The sequence below is a fragment of the Lissotriton helveticus genome, chromosome 2_1 (assembly GCF_964261635.1).
Source record: "Lissotriton helveticus chromosome 2_1, aLisHel1.1, whole genome shotgun sequence".
Lineage (NCBI taxonomy): Eukaryota > Metazoa > Chordata > Amphibia > Caudata > Salamandridae > Lissotriton > Lissotriton helveticus.
The window spans coordinates 2,121,917,887-2,121,944,098 of record NC_136059.1 but is presented as its reverse complement, the minus strand read 5'-3'; the positions used below and the strand labels follow the sequence as shown (position 1 = coordinate 2,121,944,098).

The 26,212-nt window shown below is 45.9% G+C and overlaps 1 protein-coding gene across 2 annotated transcripts in view; it reads right to left on the bottom strand.

The window, feature by feature from the left end:
• The window catches only part of WDR17 (WD repeat domain 17), a 953,840-nt gene that overhangs the window by 827,123 nt on the left and 100,505 nt on the right, over positions 1 to 26,212 (bottom strand). For both annotated transcript variants that reach the window (XM_078677682.1, XM_078677683.1), the window contains exon 5: positions 5,496 to 5,747. In XM_078677682.1, coding sequence (XP_078533808.1) covers positions 5,496 to 5,747 — 252 coding nt within the window. The remainder of the gene's footprint in view (positions 1 to 5,495; positions 5,748 to 26,212) is intronic.

The window sequence follows — 26,212 nt, the reverse complement described above, 5'->3', positions numbered from 1 at the left end:
TTCCTTAATTACACTATGATTTTTAAGTTTTAATGAATTAAACAGATCCCCATGGGTTCGCCGGCAATCTTCATTAAACCAAGATAAGGTTTTCTGTTTTCCCCTCCTACACTGCTTAACTATGCTTTTAACAAAGAGTTTTTTTAATTCTAAAAACAGGTTATTGTGGATGTCAGTGATAATCACTATAATATCATCTTGGGACTCACAACCCACAATTTCTTCCAAAGAGCTTGAAACCAAGCTCCTAATCTCCTTACGCGCCTCGACATCAACTGAGACTTTTGGCCACCGAACCCTTCTCGTGTCGTTGCTAAGCACAACTTCATTCTCTACAATATGCAAGCGATTACTATCTAACCCCTGAAAGCTATGTTCCCTTAGTTCCATCACCAATGGATCGTGATCGCTTTCAGCTCGGGTTGTAACCACCATATCTTTCACAATGGCCCACATCTTAACATCAACCAAGATATAGTCAATCCTACTACTGGATCTGCCATTGGAAAACGTATGTTTACCTATCCTATCGGACCGTACCCTACCGTTGAGTGCTCTCAGTCCCTTGTCCAGGCAAAGCCCTTTAATAAATATGGCAGATTGAGTCCATTTACTAACCGGGGCCAACTCAAGCTGGGGGATCCCCCATGTCATATCCTCAGCCTCAGTAAGTAAATCATCGCCTATACTAAGTGGTTCAAAACAGGAATTAAGGTCCCCCATTATAACCGTGAAGCCTTTTACATTAGTACCAGAGATAAATTTGTCCAAAATATAAAGGCTGGAGGCAACCCTTCCACCCTGAGAACTCCTGGCATAAATATTTATCAGCAAGATGTCTAGGCCTTTTGTGGATCTTATTCTAACTATCAGTATGTCGGGGCTGTCAATTTGCACCTCCTCAACTCTTACACCCTCATACTGTCGGACCCAAATGGTCAGCCCTCCCTTTGCACGTCCTCTATGCCCTTTAATTGTGGACTTGCTAAAATTTAGGTAGCCAACAAGGAACACAGCTGGGAGTGACCAAGTTTCCTGGAATAACCAGACATCGCTTTGATTAATAAAATCCATCCATACCGTGTTATGCAGACGGGACTCAAGCCCAGCAATGTTCCAAGAGCCAAACTTGGTCCCGCTTAAGACAACCCCTGGAGAGCTGTACACCTTCACTATGTCATCAGCCATAACACCCGTATAGTTTGATCTGTCCATTGGGGGCACTTTATTTCTACTCTTATTCAAATCGACCCCTCCATCTACTCCCAACTCTAACAAGCAGACCCCATTACATAACCCGCCGTCATTTTCAATCACCACATCATCAGCCTCAACTGTTGGTACTATCTGTGTTACCCTCTCTATATCCAGGTTCCTACCCCATGCCCCACCGGGAGTGACTTGCCTCTCCTTGCCACAGTAGGTGTGTATCTGGCTGGAAATATCTCCAGAGAGACTAGCAGGTTCTGGGATAATAAGAATAGGAGTACCTGGGAGGTCTAAAAAGTCCCTATCAACTTGAAAAGGAGAATCAAGTCAATCATTTAGGTCCATCCCAGTCAGAGGTTCATAGAGATTTTTCAGTGGGATGTTCCAATGCTCGTTGGGCCAGTTTGAAGTAGAATGATTATTTAATGTGGGGAGATATTTGGGAGGGTAGGAACGAGAGTTGGAGGGATATGGAAAGTTAAAATTATTATTAGGATACAAAAAGGGCGGGAAGGGTTTTGGGGTGTTCAAAAAGGGAGTATAGCCACTAGCACCGCGATAAGCCTGAGATCTAAACAAAGGCTCTGGGTAGAAATAACTCAGGTTTCTTGTGGAAACACCACCCTTGTTATTCCCGGGAAACCAATCGCTTATATGGGAGACCACTCTGTGATCTTTGAAATTAATAATCACGATGTCACCCTCTAGATCTTTTGGGCGGAGACCCACCCAGTTACACCTTCTTACTGAGATAATATCTCCGTTTAGATGGGCTGGTAGGGGTCTATATTTACTCAGCCAATAGATGACTTTGTTTTTCAAGTTTGCATTGGCCTCACGGTTACCATTACTAATCGGAGGAACTCCGGTTAAAATGATCACGAAATGTGATGATTCAGGGGGTAGGTCCACTATATTTTTACGATTTGGAAGAAGTTTTTGGGATAAAGATTTGGCTTTAGCTGCCCCCGATAGTTGAGTCTGACTATTGGCAATAGATGTTTGATTGGTAACCAACGCGGGGTTCTCATTAGCTGGTTTGGATACTAATGACGGTTTGGGTGTAGGGGTGACTACAGTTTTTTCACTAGCTGAGTTAGCAAGGGTTTTGAGTCATGTGCTTTGAATCGATGTAGGGATGGGTGGAATCACCTTCAATTGGGGGTGATTCATAGGTAACTTTGGGTGAGGTTTTTTAGCAGAATCAGCAATTGATAAGAAATTATCCATTTTCTCCCCCAAAATCCTAATCCTCTCCATAAAACGGAGCATATAGGATTTTAACAATTGATCAAGGAGAACTATGGTCTCTTTTTTTGATATATGTAAGGAATCATCAATAACGGGTGGAGTGGATTGGGAAAAAGAACCAGGCGAAAGCACCCTCACTAGCGGTACACTTTTTTTAATCTTAGGTGTTCCTCCCCATGGGGAAGAGGGGGCCTGTATGACAGAACTTTTCCTTTTAACACCCCCTTTTTTCCTCCTTTTTCTAGGCGGGGAATGATAAACCCTACGATGATTAGTGGGTTTGGCTCCAGTAACATTTTTAGAATTAGAGGACGTTGTTTTATTTTGTATTGGCTTAGTTGGGGTTACACTATCAATCGATTGATTGATTAAAGGAGAATGTAGTTGTGGATCTAAGGATTGTGCTATAGGTGTGTTGAGGTCTATAAGACTAATTAAGTCGGTAGTCAAACTACTGCAATTGTCAGCATTATTATTACCAGAGTTTATAACAGAAGTATTGAGGTCCCGAAAGATGGTAGGTAAATGGTCAGTACAAAAAAGATCAGCATCCCTGTCCGACCCACATGTGCTTCCCAAGTCCTGTGTGACACTTCTATTCGTAATGGGGGGTAGTGGATTCTGTTTCAAGTGTTCAATGGACCTGCATCGCTCAGCACGTTTCTCTTATAGAAGAAGTTGTTTGTCTATCTCCCTGTTAGCTTTTTCGAAGTATTTGTCGAGGGGCCCTAAAATTGAGACTCCAACACAAGATGGAAGGGAGTTAGACATGTCTGTGACAGGTTATGCAATATTGAACTATATGGCATCAAAATAACCCAAGTGCAATGGAAGCAGAGTATATAACCTTAGGGACCGGGCCCAGCCCGGCCTCCCTCGGCCCCTGACGGCCACAGACGGCCCCGCCCTTGTCCCGGGCTTCTCCCGGGACGCTCCCACGCAGCGGGGATTACGTGCGCTGTTTATAGGGGGAGTGATAAAGGTGGTCGTGTCTGAGCAGGGAGAGCTGCCCAGGTGACTCGGGCAGGACAGCAACCGCCGGGACTCCTGTGAAACGGAGTCCAGTTGCCAGCACGCTCGCAGCCCTGCTCAAATTGCGCCCACAGCAGTCTTTGGAGGCTCTAACACCCACTAGAGTCCAGCGCCTCGAAGCGGGACCCGCAAAGCGGGTCCGGCGAGAGGTGGTGCTTTCAGGGTAAAAGGCACTCGGGGTTTCACAGCGCCAGTGCGCTACAGCAGCCACAAAGGTCCGGTCTCAAGCACAGAAGAAGGACAAATCCCCTCTCCTCTTTCAACCATTGAAATCTGGTTTACTGGCTTTTTTTTAACTCATTTCGTTTGTTGTCGTGCATTAGCTAGCAGGTTTGAGTACAAACTATAAATTCTCTGAATAACCAATAGAGGGAAGAGTTGCTTTATAAATGATATAATCTTCGCCATACAAAGCGGCCCAGCTAAGACGCATATGACTAGTTTGTCACATTTGGAGTTTAATGATACAAACTGGGATAATGCTAACTTTATGTTTACTGAAGTAACTGTAAATAACAGGTTGAATTGCAAAACATGTCTCTCAGCTAACGGTTTGCATAAAGCAACATAAAATGTAGTAAATACAGAATGCAGCAGCAATCCACCATTAAAATCCTATCCCTTTCCTGTGTGACGCATGGGTGCTTGTGTGAGGCACAGACACACAGTTTGTTTGAACCGTTCAAGCCATTCATAATGCATAAAAATAAACAATGATTGTAGGCCCGAGGGCAATTAGGGGAAATAGGAGAGCGCTCACCTTGGACATATTAGACAGCGTACTGACTTGGATAAAAAAGTAGAGTCTAGGTTTATTTGACACAGGTTTGTTTTCTTACGTTTCAGAGACATGGACATTGAGAAAAATCCTAGTTTTAAGACTTTCGGTATTCACAGAAGGCATTTAGGAGTCCGAAAGTTAGGAGTCCTAACTTTACTACTACTAAATTGAAAAAAATGCTAACTTTAAGACTTTCGGTATTCACAGAAGGCATTTAGGAGTCCTAAAGTTAGGACTCCTAACTTCGGTGAATACCGAAATGAGTAAGTGCCTTCTGTGAATACCAAAATGAGTAAGTGCCTTCTGTGAATACAAAAATGGTAGTAAGTTTAGGATTTTGTCTTAAGTTAGTTCTGTGAATCGGGCCCACTGAATGTATCTAGCCCATTCAACCTTGTGTTCACGAATATTTGATGACCCTTATTGTTTGAATCTGAGACTAACCGTGCCATTTTTATCTCATTGGTTTCAAAATGCCAATAAAGATATATAAAAAAATATAAATAATAAACAATTATATTTTCATTAGGTCACAGTGAAAGAGTTACTATAGCTTAATAGCCTAGCCAAGTAGGTGCAGCACACAGATCTGTGATACTCTCTTGAGGAGCGATTTTGAGACACTTGTGTTTTCCTTTTTTAAACGTTGCCTGCACAGCGCTTTTGATGTGCCTATTAGGTTTTGCTTGCACTGTGCTCGTTAGGTTTCGCCTGCGCTGTGCTAGTGAAATCTATTGTATTTAATATTAATCTTAAAAAGGGTTTCAGTAGTGTATATTGCACACCTGCTCGACAAGCTACAACAAAATACTGCTTATTATTAATCACATAGGCAAAACCTTTTGCATTTACCAATGCTTGTCGGAGACAGTTGCTTATTTTCCTTGACAAACTTTTTTTTCTAGCAAACCCATTCATTTCTGATCGGAATCTAGTTTGTCATAGAAGACACTTGAGCAGGTACGTTAGGCGCCAAAATGCCACCATTTCCATTGTATTAAGTATCATATTTTGATTAACCATTCGTTCGAATATTGTGCAGTGCAATCACTTGACTCACAACCATTGTTCTAAAGACATGTTATTTGAAACGAAAAAGTATGTCACTTCAACATGAATAAAAATCATGAATAAAAATAGCAAACAGGTTAATGTGTATCTTGGAATAATACTAACAATTTTAGCATTCAAATCAAGTTATAAATAAAATGAATGTGCATACCTCCAGTGATGAACATTCCTGGTGCACTAGGAACCCATGCCAAACACTGCACCGATGCAGCAGCACTTGGGAAACTGAACGTCGTGATGCATGAGAGAGATTCCGAATCTACTAATCGAATCCCATTGTGTAAATTAGCAACCAGAAGGTAGTCCGTGGAGAGTGGATCCCATTCCAAGGCTGTGACTGGATCCTCCTCATCGGTGCCTTCCAGAGACTCTGGTCTTAAAACATGTTTTTGACTTTTGGAACCTTCAAAAGTAACATAGATATGTTTACATTGTCTGGTTCTATTCGGCAGTCAAATGCAGACTACTGTGTCTATGGACAAAACGCCATTTAGAATATAAAGTGAACGTTCCAACATGCGGCTCACATAACTACACACATAAGAAAGCAAAGCTTGGCAACTTTATCATTTCCAAGTCATTACAAAGAAGAACATATTTTACACATGTAACTTTGGTTTATTTTACTTGTAGTGCATGCAGGATACTGTCCTTTGAGTCGCACACAACTGATAGGACACTAGCACAAGTGTTGGCAATCGACAATCAACACAGCATACTTGAATTGAATACATAACATGAAAAGGGCCTAAGCAACTTTTGATTTCTCGTTTTATTGTCCTCTTTGCAGATGGCTGTATTTGTCATTCCTCTATGTAAAAGTGAGCTCATCCTTGAATAATAAGAAACATAGGCCCAGATGCATTAAGCTAAAATCTGCTCGCAAAGGGGCAGATTCTGAGAATCTGCCCCTTTGCGACCGGTATTTTTGCATTTGGGATGCATCATCCCAAATGCAAAAATCGCAATTTAAGAATTCGCAAATTTGCAATTACTTAAGCCCAGATGCATCTAGCTAAATTCCGCTCGCAAAGGGGCAGATTCTCAGAATCTGCCCCTTTGCGACCGGTATTTTTGCATTTTGGATGCATCATCCCAAATGCAAAAATCGCAATTGAAAAAAATCGCAAAATTGCGATTACTTAAATTGCTATTGCATTTAAGGAATCTCAAATTGAGATTCCTTAAATGCAATGCATTAAAGTAAAAAAATTGCGATTTTGCTAATAGGGGGCACAAATTACCATGAAGTTGAACTTGATGGTAATTTGCCAAAACTTTGAAAAATGCACTAAGTGCATTTTTCAAAGTGCCATTTTACACACAGACATGCCCTTAGGGCATGTGTGTGTGCAAGATGTACCCATATGCAGATTTCTGGGGTGCAACAGGGTGTCCTTTTGACACCCTGGCACCCTTGAAATTGCAATCTCAATTTGCGATTCTCTAATTGAGAATCGCAAATTGAGATTGTCTTCCCATTCATTCCTTTAGGCCTCTAGGCCCATAGGAATGAATGGGGAGGTATTCCTTAATTGCGACTCGCAATTTGCGAGTCGCAATTAAGGAATTTTAAGAAATCGCTATTTTTTAAGAGAGTTCTTCATGCATGCCATTTTGTAATTCCTTATTAGCGAATCTTTATTTTACGCTAATAAGGAATCGTTAGTACAATTCAATGTCTAGTCTCTGCAATCCACTTCCACTACCACCTCTAGTATGTTCTTCAATTGCAGCAATTCTCTGCAGGGGAGGATTAAAGGGCAAAATGGTAATAGGTTTAGGCAGCTTGCACATCCCCTTCGCCATATCATGTGTATCAGCTTCTTCTTTTGAATTCACGCAATAGAATAGAAAATAGAAGATCTCCCTTCTGAAAGGATACCTCTTAGAATGTCAAAATTAGCCATCACTGGAGTCAATGTACACAAAATAGTACTTCTGAAGTACTACTGTATCAGTGTGCATGTGATTACCTACACTGGTCTCCACAATGCTGCACAATCCTGGAATTCTCATAGAAAAGTAGGATCTGCAGCATGTAAATGCTAATTACATCGGAATATACAATCTATGCGGCATTTACCTACCTATGACATATTCACACGCACAGATATCGACACAAAACATTCTTCAATGCATTGGAAAACATGGAAATGTTCAAGGAAAGCATACACATTCAGCAACAACATATAAAATGAAATTCAACACCATATACGCATTTTGCACAAAAAGTATGTTTTATTGTATTCTGACGACCTAGCTATTTTATAAAATCTGTCTACTGGCGGAGATCTAACAAGAAAAACCTATATGGAGTACACATTTAGTCAAGTGTTGTTTACGTGAATGTTCCATTAAGAGAAACAGAAATCTCCACAAAAAGATTGAAAGTTACAAACAGCTACTTTATACTCGCAAACTCTGTCGACATTTGAGGGGATGGAAATTCCCCTCAAATAAGGGGGAATATTGGTGGAAATCTCTATTTGAAAATGGTTAATAGTACAAACATATTGGAGAGCTGCACCTAGGTGTAGGAGGAGTAGATCTTCATGTGAGTGCATATTTACATGCAACCTTGTGAATCAGGCACATTGTTTCCCTGGAGTCATGGTATTCTCAGCTTAATTTTAAGTCCAGATGCCAAAGTACTATGTACAGAGTTCACTTTGTATGATGTTAAACTATTAACCGCTAGACAGAGCTTTTCATAACATGGTGGATATCCCATCCATCAAACTGTAAATAAGGGGCCCTATTTCTTAAGGTTACAGTAATTCAAAGACCACAGTATGTTTTCTTTGCAGCAACACAGATCATGTTTTACCTGTGAAATGCATTAACAATATAAATTGTTTCTATACCACTCAGTGAAATTTGTAAATGAAAGAGTGCCGATGCTCAAAGTTCTGCTCTTAAACAAGCAATTCATTGTGTGCGTACAGAATACCAAGGCTGCTGGTCCTACATCCAGCTCAGGTCTCTACAATCCACTAAAGAGACACTCCCCGCCCCTTCAGCTCACTCTTTCAGGTTCCAGTTTTCTCCCTTTGTGACAGTTTTCCATATTTCTCTTCCTTCGTGTTAGAACTGGGGGTCTCTAGTTGGCAATGGTGTACACCTTTGACCAAATAAAGACCCTTGCTTCTAAGTCAGGGAAAGGGGATTACACTACTGGATAACACCTGCTCACCCCCTTGGTAGCTTGGCACGAGCAGACAGGCTTATCGCAGAGGCAGTGTGTTAAGCATTTGTGAAGATACACAGTAATACAGCACAAACACTGCAGATGGACACCACACAGGTTTTATAAAAATAAGTATTCTTTATATAGACTTAACACAAGACCACAAACGACAAAAATCTACAATACTGTACTTAAAATAGACTTAAAGATGGTAGAAGTTACTTAATTCAAGTTGATGATGAATGCAACAAAGTTCTCACAAAAGTACCTGGATGCGGAACGCAAAACAAACAAAAGGTTTGCAGGAAGGGAGATGCGTTGTTTCCTTGCTTCGGGGAGATGATGCGTTGCGCCTCAAAGCTTGCGCAGAGTAGGGGATGCGTATTGATCCTTACCGGAGAGGAGGTGATGCGTAGATTCTCGTGATGCGTTCCGGTTGCGATGCGACAAGATGGCGCCTCGATGCGATGCGACGATCCGGTGCGATGCGATAAGATGGCGCCCTTGATGTGATGATGTGAAGATGATGCGTACACGCCCATTGGGCATGCGGCAAACTCTGTAGCTTTGGAGATGCAACAGGCCCTGCAACACGCTTCTCCGGTGATGCGACAGCGTCCTTGCGGCGGCGACACGCTTCTCCAGTGATGCGTTGGGTGACAGCTTTGACGAAGGTACGCTTCTCTGGTGATGCGGCGGCAATCTCTGCAGCGGCGACACACTTCTTCGGCGATGCGACGGCTGGTGGTGAAGTCTTTTATCCCTGAGACTTCAGTAGGAGGCAAGCACAAGTTCAAGCCCTTGGAGAAATATTCTTCAAGATGATGAAACTTTTTTTACAGCTCCTTCTCCTTTCCTTGGCAATAATGAAACCACTGCAGGCCAACCCAGAAAACAACACACTGGCAGAGAGGCAGTCCAAACTCCTGCAGCTTCCTTGGTTCATCTCCTTGGCAAAAGGTTTGTCTTGTTCCCAGAAGTGATCTCAAGTCTTGGGTTCTGGGTCCCCATATTTATACTACTATTCTCTTTGTTCTCTGAAGGCAGAGAGGCATTTGCTTAGTCCAAACCAGTTCCAGTCAGTCCTGGAGCACTTTGTTGACAAGACTCCTTCTTTCCTTTCACAGTGTAGGCCAGGGACATCAGACACACCACTTCGCTAAAATATGTATTCTATCATTCTGAGTTCAGGCATACTAAACTCGAAGTTCCCTGAGTCACTTAGGATTATAAGATGTAATAATCAAACTGCCCCTTTTGGCCTATGGGGAACAGGGCGCCGTGCAGTAGTGAAAAACGAAAATGGCTGTAATTCACTATGAGGACATGCCACACACACACCAGGGCATGTCCTTACAATGCACCCTGCCATTGGGCCTTCCATAGGGGTGCCTGATATGAAGAAAAGGGAAAGTTTAGGGACTGGTAAGTGGGTGCACTCGCCAAGTCGACATGGCAGACACAGACTGCACACAGGCCCTGCAATGGCAGGCCAGAGGCACATGTTACAAGCTGCTTCTGTGGGTGGCACAACCAATGCTGCAAGCCCACTAGCAGGATTTGATTTACAAGCCCTGGGCACACATGGTGCACTGTACTAGGGTCTGACAAGTAAATCAAATAACCCAATCATGGAGTCACTAATCAATACATCAATTTAACGTAGGGAGCTCCTGCACTGTGGCACTGAATAGCAGTTACACAGTGCCCAAAGCATCTAACCAGCAAAACATATCAAAAACAGGAGGTAATCAGTAAATCAATGGAAGGGAGACTCACGCCAATGGTACCAGGTCTAACACATCGTCTTTCCTGTTAGTGTGTTTTTCTCTCTAATGCTCTCGGCAAATGTCTGATGCAGAAACATAAGAGCTGGTCCCTGAAAATAAGTGCTGGTGCCACCCCGGCCTCCCCCCCACACACACTGGCAACCACTGGTTCAAATTAGGTGCTGCTACCAGTTCTTTTGAGGCATATTCGTACACTAGAAAATAACAAAGGGAAGCATTGCAGTACTTTGCCCTGACCATACTTGTTTATAGAGGGAATGCTGGAAGTATGTAGGAATACAGCAGTGGTGAACATTTATCAAGTCTCCGGACGGACTATTGGGTTGCCCTATTCTGTGGAACCAAATGAGCCCACATCATCAGCAGTATCCTAAAGGGTTTTATGCTTCCCTTCATGCGGTGTGGACACCTCTTGCTGCTGAACAATTAATCTGACAGAAAGTACATTGGACTCAGACCAAAGGCAGGAACTTGACCATCAGTTGAAGTGAGAGAAATTCAGGAAGCAATCAAGGGGCTGAATAGTGGTAACCATCTGCACCCAACAGGTATTATTCAGACTTTTTAAAGAAATGTTCATGTATACTAGCTCCTCATTTATTATGAATGTATAGGGAAGCCACAGACACAGGCCAGTCCTGCCTGACCTTCAAGGTGCTCTGATCACGACTATTTTAAAGCAGAGAAAGGACCGTGATGACTGCTTCTCATATAGACCAATGTTGCTTATAAACTCGAATGTGAAAATCTTGTCCCGCACATTGGTGATGAGATTGATGTGTGCGTGGTGTTCTCTGATTCATTATGCTCAGCAGGGTACATGACATTGTTTAAGATGACTCCAAATGGTTCTCTTGGAGGCTTTAAAAGGAGCTGCTGCAGTGGTTTGGTAAACTTCAAAAAAGCATTAAATTCCGTGAATTTGCCCTTCAAGTTTCAGATTCTAAAGCAGATGAATTTAGGCCCAGGGTTTCTTGGTTGTTTCGGAACCTTGCACCGGGATTCCTGTGCCCTTGTGAGCGCCACTGGTGTCCTTTTCCATCCATTACTAATAGAGAGGGTAGGCGGCAGGGCTGTACCCTCTCACCATTTCTTTTTACACTTGTAGGGGAGCGATTAACTTAGTGGATCTTACGAAACACAGACCTTTGGGGCATCAGATTTCAGTCAGGTCAGAGTGTCAAGCCTCCTTATGGGTCTTATAAGAAGAAACTCATTCCTATAAGACCTCTTGTGTAGGCCACTATTGCTGCTAAATGTACGTTTAGTGAATCATGAATTAGTTTGCAGCCTAGTAGGTGTGTGGGATAATTAAGGACTGTTGGGTACTTAGTATTGTCCTGTAATGGCCCCATCTTTTGGCATCACTTTGAGTATTTTTCACATTTGGCTATGTAGCACTTCTTGTTGTTGGCCTTCTTGCTTCTCTGAGAATGACTATTATGTTTTCTGGTAGACCTCAGTGGCCAAATTCTATGTCCTCGGGAGCCATGTTATTAAAATATAACTTTCTGGTTCCGAGTGAAGAACTCTGCCCCTTTTTATTGACAGCAGGCCCTGTTGGCTTGGTAATCTCTGTATGTTGCCCATCACAAATTCTATTAGGTCCGAGTACCAAGGTTGTCTCGCCCATTGAGGGGCAATGAGTATTAGCATTGGAATGTTTGCATTTGTTGATTACTCTGTGTAACATTGATGTCTGGGAAAAAGTGTAAGAAAATATTCCTGACCAGTTTATTGACAGAGCATTTCCTAGGTATTGGTAGTGTGGATGTCTGAAAGCAAATTATTGGGATTTTGTGTTTTCTGGCGTTGGGAATAGATCTATTTCTTGTGTTGCCCATTGTTTGAATATCTGTTTGGGTGCTGCTTGATTGAGTTCCAGCTCGTGGGAGGATGTTGCTTTCCTGCTCAGCGTGTCTGCTTCGATATTGTCATTCCCTGGAAGAATAATCTCTGATTGGCCCACTTCCAGATTTCCTGAGCTAGTACTGATAGAACAAGGGATTGTGTTCCTCCCTGCTTGTTGAGATAAAACATTATTGTTGCATTGTCTGTTTTAACGAATAGAGATTTTATCCACATCTCTGAAAGGATTTTAAAGCTAATAACACTGTCTTCAGCTCCAGAACATTGATATGCTGTACTCCTTTCTATTACATGCATATACCTTTGACTTTGAGTGTGTCCATTTGAGCTCCACCAACCCATATGTGAGGAGTCTGTACTAATGATTACTGTAGGAGTTGGTTGTATAAATGACCTTCCCACTTTTAAATGTGATCTGTTCCACCACGCTATATTCTTCTGTACTTTTTGCTTGACAACCACTAGATCTTCCCAGCTCCCTATAGTTTCTGACCATTGGTTTTGTACACAATCTTGAACTGGTCTTATATGTAGCCTTGCCTATGGTATGAGAGGGATGCATGAGGCCATCTTCCCCAGTATTTTCCTCACAGTCCATGTTGTTAGAGACTGCCCCTTTTTGTAAAGGTGAGTTTCTTGAAGTATCGATGCTATGCTTTTCTCGCAATTATAAGCCTTTGTCTCTGTTGAGATGATTCTTGCTCCAAGAAAGATTTGTTTTTTGTTCTGGTTTTGGAGATGACTTTTGTGTGTTTATTGAAAACCCCAGACTGAAAAGTGTTGTTATTACCGCTGTATTTCTGTTGGCATTTGCTTAAAAAGTTTACTCTTATTAGGCAGTTGTCTAAGTAAGGATATACATATATCCCTTGTTTCCTTAACTGCGCTGCCACTGCCCTAAGAAATTTTGTAAACCTCTTTGATGCAGACTTTATACCGAAGGTTAGCACTTCGAACTGATAGTGTGTCTTGTTCAATACAAAACTCAAATATCTCTTATTTCTGTGATTCATTGGGATGTGCAAGTAAGCATCTTTTATGTCTATAGTTGCCATGCTATCTCCTTTTTAACACTTTAGTATGACTTCTTGCAGTGTCATCATCTTGAATTTTGGGGTCCAAATGAAATTGTTTTTAAAATGGAGGTCCAGTATCGGACGGAGAATTCTGTCCTGTTTTGAAATTAGGAAATATGTAGAGTAATTTCCCTGTTTGATTTCTTTCTTGGGCACCCTTTCTAATGCCTTTTTTTCCAGCAATTCCTCTATTTCTTTGAGCAGACAGGATGTTTGCTCTTTTGAGTTGACCACTTCCGTTGGCCCCCTAGCTGATGGTGGCATTGTAAGTGTTATGCAGTACCCAAATTGTATGATGTTTAATATACAAGTGTCCAATTGTCACCTTCCTCCGCTCCTGAAGGAAGTCCCTTATTCTGCCTCACACCGGTGGTGTGTGTGATCGGGATTGATGGATTGATAAATCACTTGCTGGAGGAGGTTGCTCCCACTCTGTGAGGCTGTGCTCTTCCTCGTGCATGTCCCCAAAAGGGCTGGCGTCCTGGTGTCTGATACTGCCAATTTTGTGATTGTGTCTGTGCTTGGCTTATGTCCTGGAAACCTTGATGTGAATTTGCACTAGAGCACAACTTCCTTTTCCTGTCAGTTTTGGGACCAGTGTTGTTCCTCTCCACAGGTTTCCTCTGAATTGCAATGTTCCCTTGACTTTGCTTTTTTTCAGTCGTTGAAGGGTTTCATCTATAGTGCTACCGAACACTTGTTCCCATTGAACAGTTCATTGATGATGTTTGCCTGTATCTCTGACCTGAAACCAGAGAACCTTAACCATGCATGGTGTCTCAGTGCTGTGGCAGTTTCAGCAGCATCTAGTGTCAAATAGAGGCATATATTAGAAATGTTTTTCCCCTCCACTGCCAGGGAAGCTGCACTCTTATGATACTTTTTGGGCAAGTGCTTCATAAGCACTGCCATCTCACCCCAGTGCTGGTATGCGTATCTATTTAGGAGAACATTCGAGATGGATATTCTCTATTGAGTTGCATCACCTCTCTCAAATTTCCTGCCACCATATCCATCTTTTTACTTTATCTGGTGGGGGTCCCAATGCTGTAGGGATCTTTGCCCTTGTCCTGGCTGTAGCTGCAATGATGGAGTCAGCTAGGACTGTTCCTTTCATGTATAGACGATACTTTGACAAATTTTTGTGTTTCTTCTTTGCCCTCAGTGTAACAGCCCTGCCGTTGCAGGCTCCATGAAAACTTCTCTCCCTTAATCCAGAATGCAGGGCAGAATTCGTAGGAATTGGTTTCTGGTTTATGAAGGCAGCAATGTCTCTAGGAGGAAGCAGGATTGTGTTTTCTCCTCCTCTAATGGCACTTCATATTTATCAGCTGCTCTTTTTTTTTTTTTTTTTGAAGACCTTTATTGTACATGCACAGAGATACACAATGTAGGGCCCACAACCCCAGGGCTGGCCGCAGCGATAAAACAAGCAATTCGGAATATACTGAGCACACAGCCTTAAAGCCGACAACCCAGGGGGTCCGGCGGCGGACGGAAACATCGTGATGCATGATGGTAAGAAAGTAAATCCCACAGTGAGAAGCCCGCTAAACAGTCGTGCGGGGTCTATCAAGGCAAAAGGAGTTCCATGCTAGCTTATGCAAACCGTAGATCATACCTGTGAATCCGAAAGACACTCATCCGGTTCAACTCGTGGTGGCTCACATATGTCTCCCCTAAATTGGTTCCAGGCCCCCCAGATTTGCCCCCATTTTTCGGGGCATCCCCGGTGGACAAACACTGCTTTTTCAGCCACCATCGCTTCATCCATGTCCTTACACCAGTCTCGCAAAGTAGGCAGTGCGGTGGATCCCCACAGCTTGGCAATATTCCGCTTTGCCACCAACATCCCTAGTATGGCCCAATCTTGTTGACGGTGAGTCAAATCCTCCGCACACCAGATGTTTAACAGCCAGCGACGCGGGTCGGGCGTTAACGAAATGGTTGTGGATTGAGAAATCGTTTGCATCACCCCTGCCCAGTACGTGGCCACCCGGCTACAGTCCCAAATGGTGTGAAAGAATGTCCCTCTCTCCCCACATCCACGGAGGCAGTATTCGTGGGAGGCCCTCCCCATTTTGTAAAGGACCGTTCTGGTGTAGTACGTGCGATGCAGTATTTTAAACTGAACTAGCTTAAGTCGGGATGGGATCGCAGATTCTCGTGGTGACGAGAGTGCCTCCTGCCATTCCGAGTCATCAAGGTCGCCAATTTCTCCCACCCAAGACAGGCGCAGTTTAGATAACATGTCAGGTAGGTTGTTGATCAGCTTCCTATATGTGTAGGACGTCGCTTTTTGGGACATATGGTCTGTTAGTAGCCTATCTTCCAACGGAGTGGACTCTGGCAGTTGTGTACCAACCGGGATGACCGACAGAAGTGAGTGACGGATCTGCATATATCTATAATACTCAGACTGGGCCATTTCGTTTTTGGCTTGTAGATAAGTGAAGTCTACTATGTTGTTTTTCCTCCAGAGATCTCCCACCACCGAAATGCCTATGGCATCCCATGCCCGGAATCCCTTGCTATTGCCCATGAAGCCCAGTCTGTGTGAGTCCCAGAGGGGTGTCATTTGTGTGATAGTGTCTGCGCACTGAAGGCGTCTATGCGCCCTATACCAGAGTTGGACCGTGTGACGGGTCGGACCGACGAGGTCGGACGGAACGTGGCGACTATAAAGGGTTCTTAGTAGTCCCCTGGACTCGGTATTCTGCCTGTCCGACATAAAGGCAGGCTCGGTCTGCGGGGCGTGTAACCAGAAATTAATCTGCTTGAGGTGGGCAGCCCAGTAATATAGTTCGATATCAGGGAGGGATATGCCCCCATCATACCAATCACGTACTAGTTTGCATTGTGCAATTCGTGCCGGTTTCCCGTCCCATAACAAAGTAGAAACCGCAGTTGCGATGGCTCTGAAGTAGGAAGAGGGGATCCGGAACGGAGTGTTCTCGAGTAGGTAGAGAAAACGAGGCAATGCCATCATTTTAAACAGTGCGGCCTTGCCAAGGAGGGTGAGGGGGAGGGAACGCCACACCTTGACATCCCGCGTAAACCTTTCCAGTGGGGGTCTCAAGTTCAGGGCGTGGAATTCGTCTTGGTTGGAAGACACCTGGATTCCCAAATATTTAAAAGGAGTGTTCGTATAACGCAGCGGACAGTCCGCTGGGAGGGAAGGCGGGCTGCCGGCGAGGACGTACAGGACTGATTTGGTCCAATTAATTCTATATCCCGAAACCCTCCCAAACTTTTCACAAACATTCAGAATTTCCAGGATTGACTTTTTGGGGGAGGTGAGGTAAAGAAGGACATCATCCGCATAGAGCGATATCCTATCTTCCCAGGACGGCGACCACCTGATACCTTTAATGGAAGGTTCCCACCGAATCCAGATTGCTAGTGGCTCAAGGATCAGCGTGAACAGCAAGGGGGACAACGGGCAGCCCTGCCGCGTCCCACGGCCAAGCGGAAAATCCCTGGAGACGTGGCCATTTACTGCTACCTGGGCCAGGGGCCCGGCATAGAGCAGGCTGACCCACGCACAGAACTTGGGGCCAAAGCCCATGTGACGGAGCACGGCAAATAGATAAGGCCATTCCACAGTGTCAAACGCCATAGTGGCGTCTAGGGAGAGAAGCACTGCCGGCTCGTGTATGTCTTCCCGGCGGGCCAGAACCCCCTGTAGACGGCGCATATTATGAGAGGTGTTACGCATCGGCATAAAGCCCGATTGATCCGGGTGTACCAGAGTATCAAGGTGGGGAGCCAAGCGCTGTGAGAGCAGTTTGGCAAGGATCTTAGGTTCAGCGTTAAGTAAGGAAATGGGACGGTAGGAGCTGCATACTGCCGGGTCTTTACCAGGTTTGTGGATCGGGACAATCGTGGCTAGGCGCTGATCTTTAGGCAGCATACCCGTTTGCAGGCTATCTTCGAACATTTTAAGCAGATGTGGGGCAGTTATGGAACCAGTGTGTTTGTACAGTTCTACTGGGAGACCGTTGGGACCCAGAGCCTTGCCGGACGCCAGTGCGTTAGTCGCCTCCCCTACCTCCTCCACAGTGATGTCTTTATCCAGCAGGAGTGCCGCCTCAGGCGAGAGGCAAGGGATTGTCAGATCTTTAATATAGTCGTAAGCCTCCTCGGTCGTGTAAGTCGCTTGGGGGGTATATATCGCTTCAAAGTGGTCAGCTAGCAAGTCGGCAATGGCTCCCGGGTCCGAGGTCAGACCGCCCTCGGGCGAGATCAATTGTGCAATGACCCTGCCCGCCCTATCCTTTTTATCGAGCCAGGCCAGCATCTTTCCAGCCTTATCGCCTAATTCGTATATCCTATGACGGGTGGCCTGAATTGTAGTCTGCACCGTTTCCCTCCGGTAGGACATCCACTCAACCTGTCGCAGCCGGACTGTATGAGCGGCTCCCGGGGACAGGTGGATCTCCTGGTCGGCAATGGCCTCCTCAAGAGCCCCTTCAAGGGTGCTAAGTTCTTGATCCCGGGTCCGCCTGTGGGCGACAATGGAAGCAATTGCCTGCCCGCGTATGACCGTTTTATACGCTTCCCATAGGGTACCATGGGAGCGCACGGAGCCTGAGTTCTCCTGAAAGTAGTGTTTAGCAGTTTTGGAAAGGGTTTTTCTAAAAGGAGAGCTCTGCAGGTAACCCGCATGAATGGGAAAGATGCGATTCCTATGGGAGCAGTGGTTTGTGTATGTAAGTTGGAGAGGAGAGTGGTCAGATATGCCCCTGGGGCGGATGTCGACTTCCTTGACGCCATGAAGGCCATCACCTGATATTAAAATGTAGTCTATACGCGAGAGACAGTGGTGCGTCGCCGAGTAGTAAGTGTATTGCCTATCGTGGGGGTGCCTGTAGCGCCAACAGTCCGTCAGTCCCAAAGCGTCCAGCAATCCCGCGAGCCGCCCACCTCCCCGCACCGTTGTGTTATGTGGGTGTCTGTCCATCTCATGGTCTAGGACATCATTGAGGTCTCCTCCTATAACTAGTGTCGCTGTCGGCAAAGACAGGAGAAAGGTAGCAAGGGCCGTGTGTGCTGCGGCGTGCAGGCCGGGAGGGACATACACAGAGACAAAGTTATACAAGCGGCCCTCCCACTGTATCGTCGCAGCAGCAAAACGTCCCTGATCATCAATTTTTGTCTGTTGACATACCATTGGAAAACTTTTCCGAATAAGTATCCCTGTCCCTCTAGAGCCGGAGGAGAAGTCAGCATGTGCAAGATCAGCTGCTCTTTTAATGAGTTGCCCATGAATTGTAATTTCATATGGAGGAAATGAGTCAATTCCCTCTTCCACATACTCCAACCCTACAGAGTCCTAAAACATGCCCATGCCCAAGGGAATCAGGATCATCTTCGATGAGGAAGAATTATTGTGCTTTTTTCTACTCCTGTGGCTCTGGTGTCACACGGAGGTCCAGTTCTTCAAAGTCTTTCTCAATTTGTTCTTTTGGTGTTGGAGTCCTTTGAAGGATTTGGAATTCCTAAAGGGATGCATCAAAATCCATTTTTTCTGAAGAATTGCAGCCATGTATGCCTTGAGGCATTTTTCCCTTCGCTCATTTTTGGTGGATTGAGCTTTGGGTTTGAGCATCACCTTTGATTTTCTTTTCGATGTCAAGGTTTCCTTTGACGTTGACGCTGTTACGCTCATCGCCTTTTTTGGCATCTCCTGATTTCTCTTTTCTCTCGACATCAAAACCTCTTGACTTTGATCATCTTTTGATGTTGTTGTCTCTTCGAGTGTTCGGCCACCTGAGGTGTCCTTGTTGTGGGACCTGAGGGGTTCTTTATGTGCTTGACTGCCTTTGGTTAGTGATTTTTTTCGACATAAAGGCCGCTCTCTATGTTTTTGAGTTTGGTGTTCTACACTCTCCCCCTGAATGTGTCTTGTGTTACATGGGCTCTTCTATCTTTGGGCTTGTGATGTTCCCTCTTAATGGTGATGATTCTAATCTCGACGTTTGAACCTTCCCCTTCTGCACCTTCAGCGATATTATCCTCATTTTCATAGACAAACCCATGTCTTTAAGTGACGGAGTCAGCTCCTGACCCAGCATGGCGTAGAGTGCCTGCCTCGGTTTGTCCCTTGTCCTCTGCGTCTTCAGCTTGAAATCTACACAGACCACGCAGTCGTCACTCTTGTGGTCGAGTGGGAGGAAAAGGTTACACACCTGATGGTTGTCCTTCTGGCTGAGTTTGTGTTAGGACTTTGGGCAGAACTGGAAAGGTGTCTTCTCCATATCTTGTGGAACAGGAAGCCCCCTATCTGGGCATTCTCCAATATGGTCTTGACGTATACGATCAAACTAATCTTTTCTGGTATCTCTTTTTGATGGTCTTCTTTGGTGGTCAGTTGATGAAACCTCATCCAAACTTCTTATTTTTGCAAATTGGAGAGCGCTTCCAGAACCAACTGCAAAAAAAAGGAACCTGAAGATGGCAACCATGCGTGGGAGTTTCCGGGGAGGGCATATGACGTCAGGAAAAGCTGACTGAAACACCAAATAGTGGTACTGTCGATGCACAAAAAAAAAGAGAAGGACTACTGGTATACTGGAGAATTCTGGACCCAACCACAAGATGGCGGAATAATGCACAGCCTGTGAATCCAGAAAAGATTCACTAGGCAAACAACTGTTGTTGGCTGATTGCAAGGCTAAGCTGGCTGAACGAATGAATGAGGTAGCATTTGTAAAGCGCCTAGTTACCCGAGGGCATCCCAGTGCTAATTGTAGCGCCTATACCGGTTCCAAACATATCAAGGGAAAAGGAGAGTTTTCAGTTGCTTTTGAAAATTCAGGTAGTTTGATTGTGAACGGATATAGAGGGGGAGGCGATTCCATGTTTTAGCAACATTGTATGAGAAAAGACGGCCTCCACTTCTGACCCGTTATATTTTTGGGACTGTCACCAGACGTTTACTTTCGGATCGCAAAGCTCTATTGGGCTGAGATGGGTGGATCATAGGACGGATCATTGTGGATCAAGCTATCCTGGCTGATGAGGCTGATGAGGGCCGAAACCAGTCCTAGGGTGCTTGTTAAAAGTCCAGGGAGGACCTGGCCTGGCAGTTCGGGCAGGACTGTTCCCATGCAGTACAGGGTCAAGACTGATTTGCATATGGCTGGGTCCAAACTGGAATGGCATTGTGAGCAAAAATTGATGGATTTAGGCCCAGAGCTCTGTACTGGGATGAGTGTATGACATTGTTCTGCATTCTGTTCATCAATTGCTCTTTTTGCATTTGTCACCCCGAGTGGGATGGGTATGCCCAGACGTGGGTCCCGTGCTCTCCATGCCACTGGAGTCAAGCTATCCTGGCTGATGAGGGCTGAAAGCACAAAACCGGTCCTAGGATGCTTGTTCCCAGTCCAGGGAGGACCTGGCCTGGCAGTTCGGGCTCGACTTTTCCCATGGGGCACAGGGTCAAGACTGATTTGCATATGGCTGGGTCCAAACTGGAATGGCATGGTGAGCAAAAAAACCATGGATTTAGGCCCAGATCTCTGTACTGGGATGAATGTATGTAATTGTTCTGCATCCTGTCCATCAATTGTTCTTCTTTTTCCATTTGACACCCTGAGTGGGATGGGTATGCCCAGACGTGGGTCCCGTGCTCTCCATGCCACTGGAGTCAAGCTATCCTGGCTGATGAGGGCTGAAAGTCCGAAACCGGTCCTAGGATGCTTTTTTCCAGTCCGGGGAGGACCTGGCCTGGCAGTTCGGGCTGGACTTTTCCCATGGGACACAGGGTCAAGACTGATTTGCAAATGGCTAGGTCCAAATTGGAATGGCATGGTGAGCAAAAATCGATGGATTTAGGCCCAGATCTCTGTACTGGGATGATTGTATGACATTGTTCTGCATTCTGTTCATCAATTGCTCTTTTTGCATTTGTCACCCCGAGTGGGATAGGTATGCCCAGACGTGAGTCCCGTGCTCTCCATGCCACTGGAGTCAAGCTATCCTGGCTGATGAGGGCTGAAAGCCCGAAACCGGTCCTAGGATGCTTGTTTCCAGTCCAGGGAGGACCTGGCCTGGCAGTTCGGGCTGGACTGTTCCCATGGGGCACAGGGTCAAGAGTGATTTGCATATGCTGGGTCCAAACTGGAAAGGCATGGTGAGCAAAAATCGATGGATTTAGGCCCAGATCTCTGTACTGGGATGAATGTATGACATTGGTCTGCTTTCTGTCCATCAATTGTTCTTTTTGCATTTGTCACCACGAGACGTGGGTCCTGTGCTCTCCATTCCACTGGAGTCAAGCTATCCTGGCTGATGAGGGCTGAAAGCCCGAAACCGGTCCAAGGATGTTTGTTTCCAGTCCAGGGAGGACCTGGCCTGACAGTTCAGGCTGGACTGTTCCAATGGGGCACAGGGTCAAGACTGATTTGCATATGGCTAGTTCCAACCTGGAATGGCATGGTGAGCAAAATAAACAATGGATTTAGGCCCAGATCTCTGTACTGGGATGAATGTATAACATTGTTCTGCATTCTGTCCATCAATTGTTCTTTTTGCATTTGTCACCCCGAGAAGGATGGGTATGCCCAGACGTGGGTCCCGTGCTCTCCATGCCACTGGAGTCAATCTATCTTGGCTGATGAGGGCTGAAGCTCGAAACCGGTCCTAGGATGCTTGTTTCCAGTCCAGGGAGGACCTGGCCTGGCAGTTCGGGCTGGACTGTTCCCATGGGGCACAGGGTCAAGACTGATTTGCATATGGCTGGGTCCAAACTGGAATGGCATGGTGAGCAAAAAAACAATGGATTTAGGCCCAGATCTCTGTACTGGGATGAATGTATGTAATTGTTCTGCATCCTGTCCATCAATTGTGCTTCTTTTTGCATTTGACACCCTGAGTGGGACGGGTATGCCCAGACGTGGGTCCCGTGCTCTCCATGCCACTGGAATCAAGCTATCCTGGCTGATGAGGGCTGAAAGTCCGAAACCGGTCCTAGGATGCTTTTTTCTAGTCCGGGGAGGACCTGGCCTGGCAGTTCGGGCTGGACTTTTCCCATGGGGCACAGGGTTAAGACTGATTTGCAAATGGCTAGGTCCAAACTGGAATGGCACGCTTCCCGGCGTAGCTCCTGCAGTAGCGCCATCTTGGAAGTAGATGGTGCCGATTTTTGGCGCGAGCAGGTAGGCTTGACGCTCTAGTCGTCGTTAGGACGCTAGGCGTGTACTTAAGCGAGGAAAACGGTTGGCTCTCCCTCCTAGCTGCTATTAGACCTGTGTCTGCGCTTTGTGCGCTTCAGAACCTGAGCTTCTGCTCATTTTAATACTCACTTCGTTTTTACTTTATTTGCGCCTTTTATCATTTTGTTTGTTTTTTAAATGAGCGCCTGGCCCTCACTCACACTTTAACTTGGTGAATACACACCGCTGTTGGGCGGGTCCGCTTCCCGGCGTAGCTCCTGCAGTAGCGCCATCTTGGAAGTAGATGGTGCTGCTTTTTGGCGCGAGCAGGTAGGCTTGACGCTCTAGTCGTCGTTAGGACGCTAGGCGTGTACTTAAGCGAGTCATGCTGACGCGCAGCGGCCACGCGCAGCGGGGACGCCTGACTGACGCCGGAGTTACGCCAGAGTTCAGCCCGTCTGCGCCCGTCCGCGCTGAGGACGTGCTGCGGGGCGGGCTGGACTCTGGAACTCCCGCTGTGTCCGTTCCCCCTCTTGGGGGCGATTTGTTGTGCGATCTGCTCTTACTTAGACCCTCTGTACATCAGTGCCATCATCGGCTCTCTCCAGAGGCCTTTTGTCAGGCGCGGGTTTGTCCGTTGTGTAAGTCCTCCCTTAATTTTTCTACTCAGGCCCTTAGGAATTCTGCTGTCCCTCTACCTGGTCGGCCCTTCTCTCAATCCAAACAGGGCTACCTGATTAATGCACGGTCTCTTATTAAGCATGGCATAGAATTCCATGACTTCGTAAGCATGAGGCAACCCGCCTGGGTCTTTGTTACTGAGACATGGGCCTCGGACTCCTCTGGCCATGACCTTCTGTTGGCGGTACCGGACGGATACGCACTCCAGAGGTTGGATAGAGTGCGATGCAGAGGTGGTGGACTGGCCATCTTTTTCAAGTCCACACTCTCTTGCACTGTAAAATCTCTACCCACTCCTTCGGACCCTTTTGAGGCCCTATACTTTTGTATTGCGAGTGCCTCGTCGAGTTCCTTTTCAGGAATCCTTCTATACAGGCCTCCTGGTCTCAGAACAAATTTTGGTACTGAGCTTTTTAGAATTCTTGAACCATACTTTGGTAGATCACACTTCACCATTCTGGGTGATATGAACTTTCACCTGGAAGATATGGTGTCTAAAGACACATCCTCCTTGGTTAATTCCCTGGAGGCGTGTGACTTTGTCCAAAAGGTACTCCATTCGACCCATAAAGCTGGGCATACCTTGGATGGGATTTTTTCCAACGACCCTAGATTAACTGTCTCTATGCCTGTACCGATAATTTGGTCCGACCATCTAGCAGTCCCTTTCTCCCTGGACATTCCTGGTACGAAGGGTAATGCGGGTACTAATAAGAATTGTTTCAAAAGAAGTTTTAGAAATCTTACGAGTGCGGCTCTGGCCCCTTTCATTCAAAATATTAATATCACCTCCCAGCGGATGGTAGATGAGGCGGCTCAAGAACTCACTGACTCTATTATCAACGCAGTAGATGAGCTAGCCCCTCCACATTCAAGTCCGTGACGCGACTTAAGCCTACAGTTCCTTGGTTCACGGATGAACTGAGACTTTTTAGACAAAAATGCAGAAAGAAGGAACGGGGATGGCGCAAATCGTGGGATCCTAAAGATCGAGAAGCTTATAAGGGCCTGTTACGAGAATATAAAAGCAGAGTTATCAAGGAGAAACAGGCCTATTTTACACACTTAACCTGTTCTCTTACATCATCTAAAGAGCTCTTCAAGATCGTAGACTCTTTATGCTCTCTCCAGGCCCCCGATCCCGTTGTTGTTTCTCAGGAGCTATGTAGTAATATCTCAGATTTCTTCTATAAAAAAATAGATGATATCTATCTAGCTCTACAATCACAGAGGATCTCTCTGAGTGAGGTGAACTCCTCTAGAATTAAACTTCTTGAATCCTGGGAGATTGTTGCCCCTCAGACCCTTAATCGGTTCCCTGCACTCTCCCTGGAGGGACTCAATCTCCTCCTAGATAAAACAAAATCAGCTTCTCCTCTGGACCCGGTTCCTTTGAAAATACTCAAGGAATGTAGGGATATCATTCTTCCTCCGATGTTGGAAATAATGAATGGAGCCATGGAACAGGGTAGTTTCCCTGCAGCATGGAAGAGAGCTGCAGTAAAACCCCTCCTCAAAAAGCCCACATTGGATCCGGGTGTACTGAAGAACTTCAGGCCAATATCCCTTCTGCCGGCCCCTGCTAAGATGTTGGAGGCCCACCTGAATTTCCATCTTTCCAACTTCCTTGACTCCTCAGGGTTCTTGGATGGGTCCCAACATGGCTTTAGAAAGCTTCACAGCACGGAGTCTGCTTTGACCAAGGTCACGGATAACATCCGCCGGAAGGTGGATCTGGGTCAATCCACCGTGCTAGTCCTGCTGGATCTTACAGCAGCTTTTGATACCCTGTCTCCCTCTACTTTAACATCTAGGTTAAGGGAGGCAGGGGTAGCAGGACCGGCCCTCAGTCTCCTGAGCTCTTTCCTTCATCAACGAGAGCAGCGTGTAACGCTTGGAGACTTCCTCTCCCCTGCAAAGTCTTTGCAATGTGGGGTGCCACAAGGGTCGGCCCTGAGCCCGACACTGTTTAATATCTATGTGGCCCCCCTTGCAAGACTAGTAAGATCTCAGGGGATGGAAGTAGTGTCGTATGCTGACGACACGCAGATTATGGTGTCCCTGACCCACCCTGTGAATGTCGCCGCGTCCAACTTTAGGTCCTGCATGCAACTTGTTGCAGAGTGGATGATTCTCAACTCCCTAAAGTTGAACGGCGACAAGACAGAAGTCCTGGTCTTTGGTAAAGACCCGGGCCTGTGGTCAGGTGAGTGGTGGCCTTCATCCTTGGGCACCTGCCCCACTCCGACACAATCTGCTAGGAATCTTGGCGTCATTTTTGACACCCGGCTCTCCATGGAACTCCAGGTCAATAGGACCGTGGCCACCTGTTGGGGTGTCATTAGGACTCTTAAAAGAATCGTCCACTATCTTTCCCCTCAGGCACGTAAGCAGGTTGTTACCGCCCTTGTTGGTTCACGGCTCGATTATTGCAATTCACTCTACGCCGGGATCAACAAGGGCCTCCTGCAGCGCCTGCAGGTCGTACAGAATGCGGCGGCGCGTTTTGTACTGGCCCTGCCCTGGCTGTCATCTATGACCTTGGCCAGGAAGAGTCTCCACTGGCTCCCTATTCCTTCCAGAGTTTCGTTCAAACTTCTTTGCCTCACGTACCGGGCCTTGATGGCAGGTCCGACTGATGCTCTGGGATCCTTGCTCACGAGGTACGTCCCGAACAGATGCCTACGTTCCCTAGAGCTAAACCAACTGGTAGTTCCACGCACTAAGAAGGTTAGATGGGGGAGCAAGGCCTTCTCCATTCTTGCACCCCAGTTATGGAACACTCTTCCCCTGGAGATCAAATTACAGCCTTCCCTTGATCTCTTCAGGAAAGCGTTGAAAACCTGGTATTTCATTAAAGCATATCAGTAAGCTCTTGTTCCTGACTGCACGTGCTAGGTTTCTGAGTTAGGCGCCTTGACGCCCACTGGGCATAGCTGCGCATTATAAAAGCCATTTCATTCATTCATGGTGAACAAAAAACGATGGATTTAGGCCCAGATCTCGGTACTGGGATGAATTATGACATTGTTCTGCATTCTGTCCATCAATTGTTCTTTTTGCATTTGTCACCCCGAGTGGGACAGGTATGCCCAGACGTG